The 16245-nt window shown below is 40.1% G+C and overlaps 1 protein-coding gene and 1 long non-coding RNA gene across 3 annotated transcripts; one reads left to right on the top strand and one right to left on the bottom strand.

Annotated features, from left to right (window-relative positions):
* The first annotated feature begins 251 nt into the window (after window positions 1-251).
* On the top strand, window positions 252-14143 carry LOC123111639 (bifunctional aspartokinase/homoserine dehydrogenase 2, chloroplastic). 2 transcript variants are annotated; one of them, XM_044532464.1, is made up of 19 exons: window positions 252-444; window positions 1672-1734; window positions 2126-2190; window positions 3383-3757; window positions 4484-4572; window positions 6635-6938; window positions 7124-7176; window positions 7460-7665; window positions 7969-8056; window positions 8140-8253; window positions 9643-9741; window positions 9819-10013; window positions 10614-10696; window positions 11283-11508; window positions 11951-12096; window positions 12393-12528; window positions 13190-13273; window positions 13361-13453; window positions 13629-14143. In XM_044532464.1, exons 1-19 carry the CDS (start codon window positions 365-367, stop codon window positions 13872-13874), a joined length of 2745 nt encoding a protein of 914 aa, XP_044388399.1. In that variant the 5' UTR covers window positions 252-364; the 3' UTR covers window positions 13875-14143. The 2 variants fall into 2 exon arrangements, with proteins under 2 accessions (XP_044388399.1, XP_044388398.1); XM_044532463.1 differs by having other exon boundaries at window positions 3380-3757.
* Window positions 14144-14988: 845 nt separating this feature from the next.
* On the bottom strand, window positions 14989-15759 carry LOC123116054 (uncharacterized). Its single transcript, XR_006456912.1, has 3 exons — window positions 15665-15759; window positions 15511-15600; window positions 14989-15411 (listed from the first exon to the last, which is right to left on the bottom strand). It is a non-coding gene; the product is annotated as an uncharacterized lncRNA (long non-coding RNA).
* Between the last annotated feature and the right edge of the window lie 486 nt (window positions 15760-16245).

Below are 16245 nucleotides of genomic sequence, written 5' to 3'. Positions count from 1 at the left end.
CACACATCACACACACGCCTTGTCCTACGTGGCAAACAAAATCAACCCAAACGTGCCAAGATTCGTGCAGATACTGTTGGACGGCGATGGATGCGTGTGACTGAGATGCCTAACGCCCACACGTGTGGGCGTTAACATTTCCGTTTTTTAATGGAAAAACAAAAAGATTCGTGAATTTCTCGAAAGGCAAAAAGTTCGTGAACACTATATTTTGCTTCGACAACGTGATAGCGGCGGCCTGCGCGCGGGGGGTTAAAGCAGGGTTTTTGGCGTCTAGCCTCTCCCCGTTGTCGCCTCCTCCCTCCCCACTCCGAGCCCCCCCCCTCTTCTCCCCGCCGTCCGCGCCGCCTCGCCCCGCCGCGAGATGCGGAGCCTCGCCGTCGCGAGCCCCGTCCCGCCAGCCGCCGCCCATCGACGGAGGCTCCGGCCGTCCGCCTCCGGCAGGTTCGGGACCTCTCATCATTTCCCTGGCCGCTAGCGTCGATAGGATCCTCTGTTGGCACAACAAGCTCCGACGGCGCGGTCGCCGATTCGACCACGTCGAGTGCTGGCGGCGATCTTATACGCCGATAATGTATTAACGGTGGGCGCGATTTTCCTGGGTTTCATTTGGGGGGATGTTGTTTAGATGCCTACTAAACGGGGCTTCTTACGTGTTTGGTAATTTGACGATGCTCTAATGCGGCGCAGACATCAGGAATCTGTGCTATCTACGGTGTGGATAGACTTGCTTGATTTTCTTGGACAGAGATGGACATCATATAAGCTTGTCAAAGATATTACTAACTCTGTTTTCGGCAAGTGCATGGCTTCCTTTAACCCCTGCAGTCAAAACTGTTTTAACACTGACCACCAAAGTACGAAAAATTATTATAACTTATATTGGTTGGATGAAAATAGCATTGTTAGTCTTGTCAGAAGTAATATTTTCATATTTCGCAAAAAAGGAGTAATATTTTCATAATACATACTATTTGAAATAATAATTTGTTTACTAACATACACATATAAAAAGTAACAGTCAAAGGAAACTGTTGATAATGGCGCACATGTTTATAATTTGATCTAACTCCAAATGTCGGGAGTAACGATCTACTATGGCAACATGCTCTGAAAGGTGTATAAATAGTCAAGTCAATTTGAGATGTGATTTGTGCGCATCATACTAGTATGAACACAACAACCTGTGTATTCCCATTCTCTTATGCATGGTGTAAGTAATGATAGTTGCTAGGAGTTAGCCTTGACCTGGTAGGATGTTTGTATCTTTGAAGCAAGGACTGGAAGTATTGAAATGGACAGTTCATTTGGCTGGAGTTTTCAACCAGAATCTGAAGTAACGAACATCGATCTATGGATCAAGAAATGGGCATGTCATATCATTTTCGTCTTGAGTTCTTGATGAGTCACAGTTTGAAACTTGTGCTCCATATACAAGTCTACTTCAATTATAAAATAAATAGGTTACTAATGATACATTCCATCAATAACATGATTGTGAACTTTCAGTGGAGATAAGTTAGTTAATGCCATTTTTTTTGCCAAGTTGTATCTTCTTAGATTGGACATTCTGCACCACTGTCACTATTTGTTTTATTTGGAAGTTTTTACTGCCGCTCTTTCAGTCCATATCATCTTACACTAACGTTATGCTGCTTGATAAATCTTCAGGGAAGTAGTTTCACAATGTTTGAAGTGTGAGATAAATCAGGACCGACCTAAGGGAGCTCTAAGGTAGTGTTTTGTGCAATAAGTGTTGTTGTGACTTAATTAATTTCCTTTCAACTAGAAATGATCTGGCTTATTTATCCAGTATCCAAATTCTGAACGGTCAACGACGATGCTGTCATTTGACCATTTCAATTGCTCCACCTGGCATTTCAAGCCCCAGTTGCATGCTCAATCTTCTATTTCTGATCTTCTCAATGTCGTCGACTACATTGTTCCTAAAAAATATTCTCAACCTTTCCGGAGTAATTAACTTCGGAACTCTTGTGCTTTGCCCCCATCTGCATCAAGTTTTACCATATAGATATTGTACTTCTTCACTAGTTCTACTTTGATGTCAGTTATGCCTCGCCAAATTTCAGCTAATATCCCATATTTGTTTCACTATCTTGTTCAGGATAGGTCACTCCCAAGGAAATTTGCCAAGACATGGTTCGAAGAATCTGCTCACACCAGCTGCTGGTAATTTGCCTGGACTTGGGGCCGGCTACGTTGAGACTATTTCCACCAACACTATTTCTTGAACACTATAATTTGGTCTGCATTTTGATATATCCAGACCTTGTCAAAGGCTTGGCTATGGGCTGGGCCACGTTTGGGCTGCCTCAAATGCTTGGTCTGAGCCCAACCTGACTCGAGAACAAATCCAAACAAGTAGTGTTTTCTACTTTACCCTACTTTTATTCAATAAAAATATTAGTTTATACCAAAAAAAGGGCAGCCCGGTGCATGTAGCTCCCGCTTGCGCAGGGTCGGGGAAGGGTCCGACCACTTTGGGTCTATAGTACGCAGCCTTTCCCTACATTTTCTAATAAAAAAGAAGCAGTTATATTTTTAAATAGAATATGAATTTAGTTGCTTGCTGGTCCATAGGCTCAGTTCATGCCCTCGTTTTCAAACCCAGCCTGGCCACAGGCCCATGAACAGGTTTGGTACTGTCCATCTCAATAACACCATTACAAGGGAAAGCTTCAATCTTGTAGCATCAACTTATTTTGGGATATCCAGGGGCAGAGCCAGATTAATATATCCAGGAGGGCCAATTTATAACATTGGGTCCAAATAGGAGGCTCTCATTAGCATCTCCTAGTTCTTGGGGACATCTACTTTTGTCCATTGTTAAAAAAAGCACGCCTAGGCATGCGCTTAAGCATACCTAGGCGCTAGGCGACAGCAGAATGCTTAGTGCTTAATCGTGCTAGGCGTGCGCTTATGCGAGATATGCACTATGAAGTGGCATCTCCATAAGAGTGGCTAAGTTTTGACGTTGTCGAGGTGACAGCAGAACTCCTAGTGCTTAATCGTGCGCTTATTGCGAGATATGCACTATGAAGTGGCATCTCCATAAGAGTGGCTAAGTTTTGATGTTGTCTCGCCAAGCCTATCACAACCCTCCTCCTTTACCTGGACTTGGGGCCGGCTACGTTGAGACAATATAGGCAACATAGGCGCTATGAAGAGGCAAAATTAGGGAGTTACGCTTAGCGCTTTTTGACCTTGCTTTTGCGGTTCTTCTATGTCTGCTTTTCATCTTAGGTTTCAATTTCATATGCTCTGGTTGGTGTTATATTTTAGGTGTACATACAGTTTAAACCTTTCTATCAACCAGACATGTACGTTGTAACCATCTAAGATTTGCTGTTTACTGCAGCAGCCATTTCAGTTGAACAAGTTGAAGTCAGCACCTATCTTCCAAAAGGTGATATGTGGTCTGTGCACAAGTTTGGTGGCACTTGCATGGGAACACCTCAGAGAATTCAGAATGTTGCTGATGTAGTTCTTGGTGACTCTTCCGAGAGGAAGCTGATAATTGTCTCTGCAATGTCCAAAGTTACTGACATGATGTACAGTCTCGTGCATAAGGCTCAGTCAAGGGATGATTCTTACACAGAAGAATTGGATAAAGTTTTTGAGAAGCATATGGCTGCAGCGAAAGATCTTCTTGATGGAGAAAACCTTGCAAGATTTTTGTCTCAGTTGCATTCGGACATCAGTAACCTGAGAGCAATGCTCCGTGCTATTTATATAGGTTTGAGATATTAATTCCTCATAATTCATGGTATTTTGTTTTAAAGTGGCTAGTCTTGATTGATTGTTAGGTCCCTCAAAAAAATATTTTTTTATAGCACCCCTCGAAATATGCTCTTTCTCTGATTGTTGGATTCTTTCTTTTATTGCTATTGCTGTTATGGGGGAGATCGTTGATGTCTGCCAGATCCTGAGTTTTTCATGCCTTAATTTTACATTGGAAGCACCATTGTCTTGTTTGAATTTATTTCATGTAAAAGTTAAAAAGAATTGTATTTGTTTGAGTGGTCACAATTTGTCCACCGCTTCCCCTACTCCCCACTACCCTTTTTTTTTTGAATCCACTACCCCTTTCCATACATGTGCTTCTGGTCACTTGATGTATGACGGAAACTAGTTGGGGAACAGCCTTTACATGTGGTTTACTGTCAGCTAGGGTACACATGGGTACACATGTGCTGATTAGCATGTTCACTTCTAATTTTCATCTAATTTTCTTTTATTTCGACATAGAATCTTGCTTTACATCATTTTTCACATCATCGGTTACAACTTCTCTTGGAGCACATTCTTGACCAATGACTAGTATTTTGTTATTTCCATCTTTCATCTTACTAATGTACTAATGGTTGACTTACCTGCTGCCATTTAGTAAATAGGCAATAATGTGAGAGTCGTAATCCTTTTAGATGTGTAACATCTTGGTTCTATTTGTGTATACTTGCAGCTGGACATGCAACAGAATCTTTCTCTGAATTCGTTGTTGGGCATGGGGAGTTGTGGTCATCTCAGATGCTATCGTATGCTGTACAGAAGGTACACATGAAAAATGCTTATAAAGTTCTGATATTATACAACTTATTAATGTATAAATGCCGCAGCAAATTTATGCACTTCAACACATGCTGCTTGCCTGCTTCAACATCCTATAATTGGAAAATTTCTCAGTTTTTTCTATGCTATTTGAAGTTGCATTTTGTTATGTGACTCGCTAACTAAACGACAATTACACAATAACATTCATACTACATTAATAGTCCCACACTGTCACAAGCTGAATTAATAATACACCTAGGAAAACAGAAGGTAAGCATCAGCGGTGAGAGCATAGGATCTTCAAGTTTTGAAGGGCTGTTCTGCAAGATCTTTTTAATTAAGTAGCACAATGCCCGTCCGTTGCTACGAAGCCATAAAAAAAGAGGAGTAACAACTAGCTTAGGAGATCGTCAAAAGATGATCGTGTCCTGCGGCTATTACATGGTTCATGATTAAAAAGAGATAAAAAGAAACGTTGCAGTCGTTGAAGAATCTTAAGCTGACCATAGTAGGTCCTTTGCATGATAACATTTGAATTTTGAAACATAGGAGAATGGGCATGAGTAAGTTGAATGTACAAGTGGATTAGGTAGGAGGACAATGTCTATCACTGCGTTGGAATTGTGATTTGCTCACTCTCTTCTACTATGATAATATGATATAGAACTGGAAGAATTGGTTGGGAAGAGAAACAAAATGCTGCTTGCCTGCTTCAACATCCTATAATTGGAAAATTTCTCAGTTTTTTCTATGCTAAAGTTGCATTTTGTTATGTGACTCGCTAACTAAACGACAATTACACAATAACATTCGTACTACATTAATAGTCCCACACTGTCACAAGCTGAATTAATAATACACCTAGGAAAACAGAAGGTAAGCATCAGCGGTGAGAGCATAGGATCTTCAAGTTTTGAAGGGCTGTTCTGCAAGATCTTTTTAATTAAGTAGCACAATGCCCGTCCGTTGCTACGAAGCCATAAAAAAAGAGGAGTAACAACTAGCTTAGGAGATCGTCAAAAGATGATCGTGTCCTGTGGCTATTACATGGTTCATGATTAAAAAGAGATAAAAAGAAACGTTGCAGTCGTTGAAGAATCTTAAGCTGACCATAGTAGGTCCTTTGCAAGATCTATTGCATGATAACATATGAATTTTGAAACATAGGAGAATGGGCATGAGTAAGTTGAATGTACAAGTGGATTAGGTAGGAGGACAATGTCTATCACTGCGTTGGAATTGTGATTTGCTCACTCTCTTCTACTATGATAATATGATATAGAACTGGAAGAATTGGTTGGGAAGAGAAACTAGAATCAAGACCCTGATTTTGAATTGGAGTGCATACTTACATTTAAAATTTGTGTTTCTACAACTGTTATTCTCACATTAGGGTAGCAGTGTATTTGTTTATCTGGGATAGGTGTGACCCAAGTAAAAGTAAGGACAGACCCAGTGCATAGAAGCTCCCACACAAGGTGGGGTCTGGGGAGGGATTATAGGAACCTAGTCTTACCCCTGCAAAGTGCAATGCAGAGAGGCTGGTTCGAACCCAGGACCTCTTGGCACAAGTGGGGAGGACTTCACCACTGCGCCAGGCCTGCCCTCACCCAAGTAAAAGTAACATTTGTTTATTTTTGTCTCTTGGAAGGTTGCTAGTCCCACATGTGGGTAGAAGTGCATTTGTTTATTTGCGTGGTCCCACATGTGAACTCACCACCAACTCCAACTTTTGTAAGTAGGAAAGATTTGTAGGGTTTTTTGTGACTTGTGACTTTATGAGCTTTCAACGCTATGTGATGTTGTAGTTCAGCCCTTATCCTAAAGTTCCTTACAGGATGTGCATCCACCACCATATCCTGCTGTTGTTTGGTACTGAGATGATGCAAAAACATTGTGGCTAAACTCAATTACAGGAGCAGTGGCTCATGATACTTCTTTCTCCTAGTGACAAAGTTTATGTATTACTTTCCCTTCATCTTCTTTCATAATCTAGATGTTTTGACCTAGTGTTAACCGTTCTGAACAAACTGACCTTTACTCTCTGATCTAACTTATGCAGTCTGGAGCATCTTGTAGTTGGATGGATACAAGAGAAGTTCTAGTTGTAAAACCTAGTGGTCCTGACATGGTAGATCCTGATTATGTGGAATCTGAGAAGCGACTCGAGAAATGGTTTTCACGCCAACCTGCTGAGATAATAGTTGCTACTGGCTTTATCGCGAGTACAGCTGAAAACATCCCTACTACTCTGAAAAGAGATGGAAGCGATTTCTCAGCAGCAATAATTGGTTCTCTTGTTAGGGCATGCCAGGTCACAATCTGGACCGATGTTGATGGGGTATTTAGTGCCGATCCTAGAAAAGGTTTGTAAAACATGGGTATTGTGCTTTTGAACTAAATATTTTCTGTTGGATTCATTCAACTTGCTGTGTTGAACATTGACACACACATAATATTTTGGGGGAGTATCTAGTGCATGGAAATCTTCTTTTCTCTTGCACAAAGGAATTAAGAATGTATCTGATTGACAATCATCTGATTAATGCAGTCAGTGAGGCTGTGATCTTAAGCACATTATCATATCAGGAGGCCTGGGAAATGGTAATTTCTCTATTCTTGAACACGTGCGCACATTACTATTTTTCAGCTTTTACTTATGTTGAGCATGGCAACATAAGCAGTTGGTGGGAAGCTGCATGATATGCAGCAGGGGCTCTTACAAAATAAATAAATAAATAATGTTTGCCACTTTTAAAGTCTTTTGGTTGAGCTGGAGTTGCTTGTTGGGCATGAGAACCTAGCAATAGTGGGATCGCTGTGCACTAAATTCATTCATTTCTTGCAACTCCAAATTTCATTGCTAACTTGGATCTGTTCTTTGCAGTCATACTTTGGGGCAAATGTGTTGCATCCCCGTACCATTATACCTGTGATGAAAGACAATATTCCCATTGTCATTAGGAACATGTTCAATCTCTCTGCCCCTGGAACTGTGATTTGCAAGCAGCCTGCTAACGAAGATGCTGATTTGGATGCTTGTGTCAAATCATTTGCTACTATAGATAAATTGGCCCTTGTTAACGTTGAAGGGTAAGTTGGTATTTTTGTTCTTGAACCTGTAAGTTGTAATTTGAATAATCTGGTTATGATTTTTAATCTCTGTGATACAGTACGATCATGATCTTCATTAGCTTCAAAAGACGGTGCCTGTGTCTTGTGTTTGTGTTGAGTCCCAGTTTATCGTAGATTTTTCAATTCTAATTAGTGTTTGGTGCTGACCTAGCAAGCTGAACTCATGACATAATAGAGCTATCAACATGCAAGCAGATGTCATGACTTCGTATTATAATGGTTTCTTCTATTTTATTAATGATCTCCATATCTTTCTTTTAGAACTGGAATGGCTGGTGTTCCAGGTACATCGAGTGCCATATTTAGTGCTGTAAAAGAGGTCGGAGCTAATGTTATCATGATATCTCAGGTAGTTTATGTCTTTCAATCTTTTGTATCTCCATAATCCATATGATTCATTTAGGTTCTTCCTCACTTTTAAGATATGTGCAGGCTAGCAGTGAACACTCGATATGTTTTGCTGTTCCAGAAAAGGAAGTTGCAGCAGTCTCTGCAGCCTTGCATGTTAGGTTTCGTGAGGCATTAGCAGCAGGAAGGCTCTCTAAGGTGATTCTTGTCTTTGAAAAACATGACCTTTGTATAAATCCAACCAAAGTTTCTCTAATATAGATGTATCAAACTTAAATAGTCTACTTTTCAACACTAAATTTGGCTATTCACTTTTCAACCCTGAACTATTAAGTTTTGAATTGAACCACTCGAACTATTGAAGTAGTCCGCTTTTCACCCTCAGGTTGTTTCACAATTGGTTTGGGTGCAATGGACACCACATGTCCTCACATCATCACTTGCTTGCCACTTCACATAACAAAAACAAACAATCTTAAACAGACTGGAAAAGCAGGTATACAGAAATTTAGGGCGTGTACAATGGCGCTATCTTAGGAGTGCCACACAGGATAAATGCTGAGGTGGATGAGAGAGAAACCGGCTTGTCTTCTCTTAATTAAGGGCATGCACAATGGTGCTATCTTAGGAGTGCCACGTAGGATAAATGATGAGGTGGAGGAGAGAGAACTCATAAGAAAAGGCTTGTCTTCTCTTATTTAAGAGAAGACAAGAGATGATCTCTTAGCACAATATGTCTCACCATGTTTTTAGGAATGGCTAGTTATTGAAGATAAGGCTAAGAGATGACCCATTGTAGACTTTTTTTTGTCATCTCTAAATTACATGCAAGACTTAAGATAAAACTATCTTATCAACCATTGTACATGCCCTAAGAGATGATCTCTTAGCATGATTTCTCTCACCACATATTTAGGTATATGTAGTTACTAAAGATAAGACTAAGATATAACCCATTGTACATGCCTTATCTAAATTATGTGGCGAGGTTAAGATAAGCCTGCCTTATCAATCACTGTACATGCCCTTACTAGAAATGGAAGAACAATTGGTAGACATCGATAAAAAAAACCTGGTGACATGGAAGTGAGGTGGCAAGTGGCATCCACGTCAGCTAAAACTACTTGCCAAACCACTTGAGGGTGAAAAGTGGACTATTCCAATAGTTCAAGGTGGAAAAATAAACTTCTGCAAGAGTTTGAGGTTGGAAATGGACTTTTTTCTTATATGGACAAACATGGCTAGATGAATAGACATGTGGAAGCAAATCAAGAAAATCAAACTTGGCATAGCATCACCGTCTCATCAACATGTTAATAATTTTGAAAGTATTTGTCCTGTCAACTTTTTGTGAATATTTGTTGCATTGTCTTCATCAAAACAAACATAATACTACCTCTGTACCAAAATATAAGACGTTTTTGTAGGCTCTTATATTTTGATAAGGAGGGAGTAATTTGGAAATTATCATGTTGTAGTCTTTGTCAATGTTTTGCTAAAGAAACTATTGTTGTCATGCAAACGTGTAGCAAAGTATTTGTTGTGTTAATCCAGACAAGTTCATGTGTTGCACACAATTCTTTTCAGGTTGAAGTCATTCATGATTGCAGCATTCTTGCTGCTGTTGGCCTGAGAATGGCAAGTACTCCTGGAGTCAGTGCAATCCTTTTTGATGCTCTAGCAAAGGTGCTTACAGTTTTGGGTTGGTAAAATTGGGATTTCCATTTATACTGGATTCATTTACCCTCTAACAATTGGCGCAGGCAAACATTAATGTACGAGCAATAGCTCAAGGTTGCAGTGAGTACAATATTACTGTTGTATTGAAGCAAGAAGATTGTGTCAGGGCTCTAAGAGCTGCTCACTCAAGGTTCTTCCTCTCAAAAACCACACTTGCTATTGGGGTCATTGGACCTGGTTTGATTGGGGCAACACTGCTCAACCAGCTTAGGGACCAGGTATCTTGAGTCTGATACTCACATTATGTACCGAACAATATTCATTTGTTTTAATTTATCATGGAGTTGTGACATCTCATGCCAACGATTATAAAATGTATATCCACAAAGAGGGAGAGATTTGACATCTCATGCCTAGGATTTAAAACAATGCTGTCAGTGTGATTTGTTCAAAAATCCTGATAAATGCTTGGTTTGAAATAATAAAGTGGTCATTTGTGTCATGTTGTGGTATTTTGTAGTTCTAGCACTTACGATGTCAGCCGTACCGATGAGTATACATAAAGAAGACAATAAATAACCGTCGGTCATTAATGACGAGCGGTAGTTCATCGCTGACGTTTCATCTAGTTGCCCGACCAGATTGGAAGGGTAACACTAAGATCTTCCTATCTAACATGGGCAACTATGCATGAGAATAACATAATATAATCGTTTCATTTTATGTTCTACATGACCGGAACTTTAGTGTAAGCCATCTTTGCTACAAAGTCTACATGGAAAATGAAGTGTTGGGCTTGACCTGACAACGGAACAATTTGAAGATAGAGTTCACTGTTCAGTACACTTTTATTCCGTGCTGATTGAACTTCTATGCAGGTAGCAGTCCTGAAGGAAAATATGAATATTGATGTGCGTGTCATCGGAATAACTGGCGCAAGCACGATGCTTTTGAGTGAAACGTATATAACTGACCCCCCCCCCCCCCCCCCCCCCTAAACTAATTGTTCCTTTGTTTTGCGATCGTGCTGCTTTTCTGCAAAGATTTACCTTCATTTTTGTTGATAAATCTTCTTCCATGATTGACTAAAAGTGGGTGCTTTCCGATGAATCTCTGCTTGTCTTTTTTTGGGCATTTCCCATGACTGTCAATGGCACCATGTAACTAGAATTCCTGGTTACCCATTACACTTTTGTTTGCTCCCTCATTAATGACCTAATATTGTAGTTTGGGAGTTATTTAATGTTGCATTACAATTAGTTAGGCAGGATCCTGAGAGATTTTGAATTAGATACAAACCAGTACTGATATCTTTTTTCTGTCTCACCGAAAGTGTTTCATTAACCAAATTAATAATTTGGCCATCATTTCGTATTTTAGTTTAATATTGCTGAAGTATATATGTGCATTGCCTAGCCCTTTCCATCAGTTTGGACTTCTGGTTGCGTTGGGTAGTGCATGAAGCTTGACAAATATTATATTAATATGTTACATTCCTCTTCATTTACATGTCTCACAGTTTTTTTTTGGGGGGTTTCTTTGTGTAGGGGAGTAGACCTAACCAGGTGGAAGGAAGAAATGCAAAAGGAAGCAAAACCAGCTGATCTTGCTAATTTTGTTCGCCATTTGTCTGAGGACCATGTGTTTCCAAACAAAGTATTGGTGGACTGCACAGCAGATACAAATGTGGCATCTCACTACTATGATTGGTTGAAGAAGGGTATCCATGTCATCACACCGAATAAAAAAGCAAATTCTGGTCCACTTGATCGGGTAAATGTTTGGCTGGCTAAACATATTTCCATGCCTTTTGTTTTTGAAATAATATTTAAGCTCTTTAATGTTCATGGACTGTACATCAATTGACTTCACATTACGAGCTTTAAATGGACCGAGTCTACTTTGCTGCATATGTTCTAAATATGAAATGAAAAAAGAGGCACACATAATGATGCTTTTTACAAAAACTTTACCAATTTAAATGACCAGCCAGTTATTTAAATGCCCAGTCGTCAAATATTAGTCAGTGAGCGGAAACATGGCTGCTCAATAATTTTAAATTCTGTATTTGAGATCTTGCTGCTCTCAGAATGAAGATCCTGAACACACATTAATGTTCATCCCCTGTGTACTACTCTAACATGCACCTCTGCATGCCAGATTGTGATTGTCTGCTGGATTGTATAGACTAAAGAAAATGTTTTTGTGTGTGCAGTATCTGAAACTAAGGACTCTACAGCGTGCATCATATACTCATTACTTTTATGAAGCAACTGTTGGTGCGGGCCTGCCAATAATTAGCACCCTGCGAGGTCTTCTGGAGACAGGTGACAAGATATTGCGTATTGAAGGCATTTTCAGGTGTGTTTATGCTTCAGGAACACAAACCAAGTTTTACTTTCACAAACTATATTTTTAAGCTAGTCACGAGATATGACAGTGGAATTACTTGCAGAAGTAGATGCTCTTCTTGTTCGTGAATAGAGGTTTTTGTTTCAAAAGCTTTTGCACACCTTTTCATTAAGAGGAGAAATAGGTTTTGGTTACAAGAGATTGCAGCAGGGCGAACAAGAATCCACTGCCACAGTGTTTTTTTATGTTCAATAAATATAGTACTAAGATGCTGGCTGACACAATGTTCACTGTTTCAATTGCAGTGGAACTCTGAGTTATATTTTCAACAATTTTGAAGGAACAAGGAGCTTTAGTGATGTTGTTGCTGAAGCAAAAGAAGCTGGATACACTGAGCCAGACCCAAGAGATGATCTATCTGGAACAGATGTTGCCAGAAAGGTAGATCTTGATTTCTTTTGAAGATACTGTCACAAATTCCATGCTATTTTTTGCTATATTGCTCTACCCAGATATATCAATTTGGTTGATTCATTTCTGATTCCCATCTTCATATCAACAATAAGCTTTGCAACATCTATTTTGATTTGGACTAAGCCTTCCCTATTAGCCAAGTCAAATACTCTTGGGTGACATTGGGTACCAGATATGCCCTTGGAGCCTTTATCCAAGGTTCCACATTCTTCCTTGGCCCATTTCTCTGGCAGGATTCCTCTCAAGTATATATTTAGTCTCGTGCATATAAACAGGTGTTCCCATATGCAGTTTCCCTTCACTTGCCCTTGGTTAACATTTCAATCTCTCTCAAGCTTACTATTCCATCTGCTTCTCGAATGCAATGTTGATCTCGCATTTCATATCCAATCACTTGACGAGGTTTCTAGCTTTTCCTTGTTTAGGTAGACAATGCCATATCTGCAAACCAAAATGTAGTTCTGACAGACGTTATATTCTTTGATGACTTGGGTAAAATGAAAGAAAAAAAATACTGGGTTAATAATTTCGGCTTTGTTGTTCCAGTTTTTATTTTACGGACTTATGTTTTCCATTAACATTTTTTGTTAAGTGTTTCATCATAATTTGTGGCCTTTGGGTTGAGCAGGTCATTATCCTTGCAAGGGAGTCTGGTTTGAGACTTGAGCTTTCGGATATCCCGGTAGGGAGCCTTGTGCCAGAGGCGCTAAAGGTAAGGACCGGTTATATCTTATTCATAATAGCCAATACCATGTTACACATTTACAGCTTTACACATGCTAACTGGGTTCGCCTGCAGTCATGCTCGTCGCCAAATGAATTCATGCAAAAGCTACCATCGTTTGACCAGGATTGGGCCAGACAGCGCCATGAGGCTGAGGCTGCAGGCGAAGTGAGTAAACCTCTCTCACTTTCTTAAATTGCCCCCATGTTAGTTTCAATTCATAGCATGTGACTATAACCAGAATTGTTCAAATTCCCAAATCTAAATTGCCCACTCCAGTACATCTACTCTGGATGTTTGCAAACTTGTTTGAGTAGAGGTGATTGAATTTTATAACCTGAAGGTACTGCGGTACGTGGGAGTGGTGGACGTGCTGAACGGAAAGGGAAGGGTAGAACTGCAGCGGTACAAGAGGGACCACCCATTCGCCCAGCTATCTGGTTCCGACAACATCATCGCCTTCACCACTTCGAGGTACAAGGAGCAGCCGCTGATCGTGCGAGGGCCGGGCGCAGGCGCGGAGGTGACCGCCGGAGGCGTCTTCTGCGACATCCTGCGGCTGGCGTCCTACCTCGGCGCCCCCTCATAGACATCTGTGCCTGTATTGGTAGATTTTCCGGGGTAGATGGACGGCAACTTGTACTCTTTTTCCACAATATTGGACTTGGTAGTATTTTGTTCTGAATACTTGCGAGGAAAGCAAATAAGGTGTTTTGTTTTGTTTGCCAGTGTGCTGTTCCTTGTTAGGGGGTGTAGGGATCAGGTGTTTTGTTTTGTTTTGTTTTGTTTGCCACCCATGCCAGAACTGTTACTAAATTATCAATGCAACAATAAAGAAGGGAATGTCTCTTTCTACAACTGCCGCCCTGCCGGCCTTGGTGCTTTGCTATTGTTGGCTTGGTATATATTTCAACTTACTGTAAGCAAGTGCTAGCTCTGAGAACATAGAATCAAATATCTGTAACTGCGAGAGGGGGGAGGTGAATTAACTTGCTTGCCCTCATTTCCTACTTGTAAGGATTTGTTTGAATGTGGAATCCATGTGGACTCCTGATTTTTCTCTTCCTAGTAAACTGTAGAGAGTGTCATCAACTCTCAGAGAGCAGATGTGGATTCCAGAAAAGATATCAGTGTTCGGAATCAAACATACCACCGCTGTATTTTTCTTCGTCAAGGTTCTATGGATTTAACACCTCCCTGCTTTTTTTTAAGATATACTTCCTCCGTTCCTAAATATAAGTCTTTATAGAGATTTTACTATTGACTAGAGTGAATCTACACTCTAAAATGCATCTACATACATCCATATATGGTTCCATAGTGAAATTTTTACAAAGACTTATATTTAGAAACGGAGGGAGTACTATATAGAGAGAATTCCTTATCTAACACTACCTTAAATTTTTTTGCCTTATTTGACACTGCAAAACTTTTTCTTCCTTATATAACACCAATGCTAAAATTTGTTCCCTTTATAACATTTCCATCCATTTTGACCTCTAACGGTGTGAAATGACACCTGAGAAGACGTTTTTACCCCTGATGAACTTGTGATCAAAATTCTTCCCACAGTAAAAAGCAACAGTTTTTTCACAATTTAGTTCAAAATTTGGGCAGAACCTCCCCTGTAATTTGATGCACATCCAGATCACACAATTCACATATACATATATTTCAACAAATAGTATTCAGATTTGCACATAAACATACAGGCCCCCATCCAAGTACACATATATCGCTTCCAACATATACATGATCACATATGAGTCCAATCCCACACATACATCATAATCTACATCATATGAGCAACACAAAAGGATTGTCATCATGTCCAGGTTCGCGTACATAGTCCAAGTCCATGATATGGACTACACAAAAGTGACATAAGGTTCCCATATGAGTCCAAGTCCACACAACATGACTTGAGCAGCAACAGAAGTGACTCTAACTAAAAGAAATTAAATTTAGTTCACAAGCTAAGTCTTCTTCTACTCCTTGTGCTCATTGCGGGGCTGGCTGGGTTAGCTTTTTTGCTTCTTGTGCTCATTGCGGGGCTGTCGAATGGTGGCACCATAGGACAACTTTCATCCTTTTTAGCAAGCTCCATCTTCTTCCCCTTCCCTGATCTGCACTTGTACATGTATGGCAACAGTAGTCTTAGAGCAAATAACAATATGAACTATGCATAGTATTTGACATTAAAATTCAGAATTAGCAAAGATCACCTTTTACACCCTTTTGCATTTTTCTTGTTTGTAGTCTTCAAAGTTTGGCTATGTTTTCCTTTCTTCTTGGTTGTAATTTCTAAGCTTTGGCTATGGATTAGATGAATGCACACTCAGTTTTCATTTGGCACAAATTAAATTCAGATTTGCTAACCTTGGTGGAAAATACATAGCGGTTGCCGGTGCTTCATCACCTCTTGGCACAATGGATGACTCGGCTGATTTGGTAGTCTTCCTCCTCTTCTTTGGTGGTTCTCTACATGAGCAATAAGAAAGTAATTCACATGCATAGTTGATTACAAAACAGTAATGCAAGAGAGTAGTTAACATGCATAAGAAAGTAGAATGCATAGTTGATTACCTCAACTCCATCAAAGCAGCAATGTCATATTTGTTCCCCTTCTTGCACTTGTGCCAATGGTGCCCGTATTCCTTACAAATAGGGCATAAGTGCTGGCCACTTTTCCTCTTTTTCTCACTACAACCCTTATGCCTCTCTGTTTGGGGCCGACCAGCTACGGCTTTTAACAAGGGTGGATGCATGAAGAATCCATGGTTAGATTTAGGCCACTGGGTCTTGTCACACATAGAAGGGATTAGTTGGCCATAAGCTGCTCTAAACTTGTCAATGGAGTAATACGAGTCCACATAATTCTGTATATGTGCATTGACAAGTGATGTGATGAATGCTAGAGCATGTTTGCAAGGAAGGCCAGAAACTTGCCATTGTCTACA

The sequence above is a fragment of the Triticum aestivum genome, chromosome 5B, assembly GCF_018294505.1.
Source record: "Triticum aestivum cultivar Chinese Spring chromosome 5B, IWGSC CS RefSeq v2.1, whole genome shotgun sequence".
Lineage (NCBI taxonomy): Eukaryota > Viridiplantae > Streptophyta > Magnoliopsida > Poales > Poaceae > Triticum > Triticum aestivum.
This window is presented reverse-complemented; position numbering and strand designations above follow the sequence as displayed.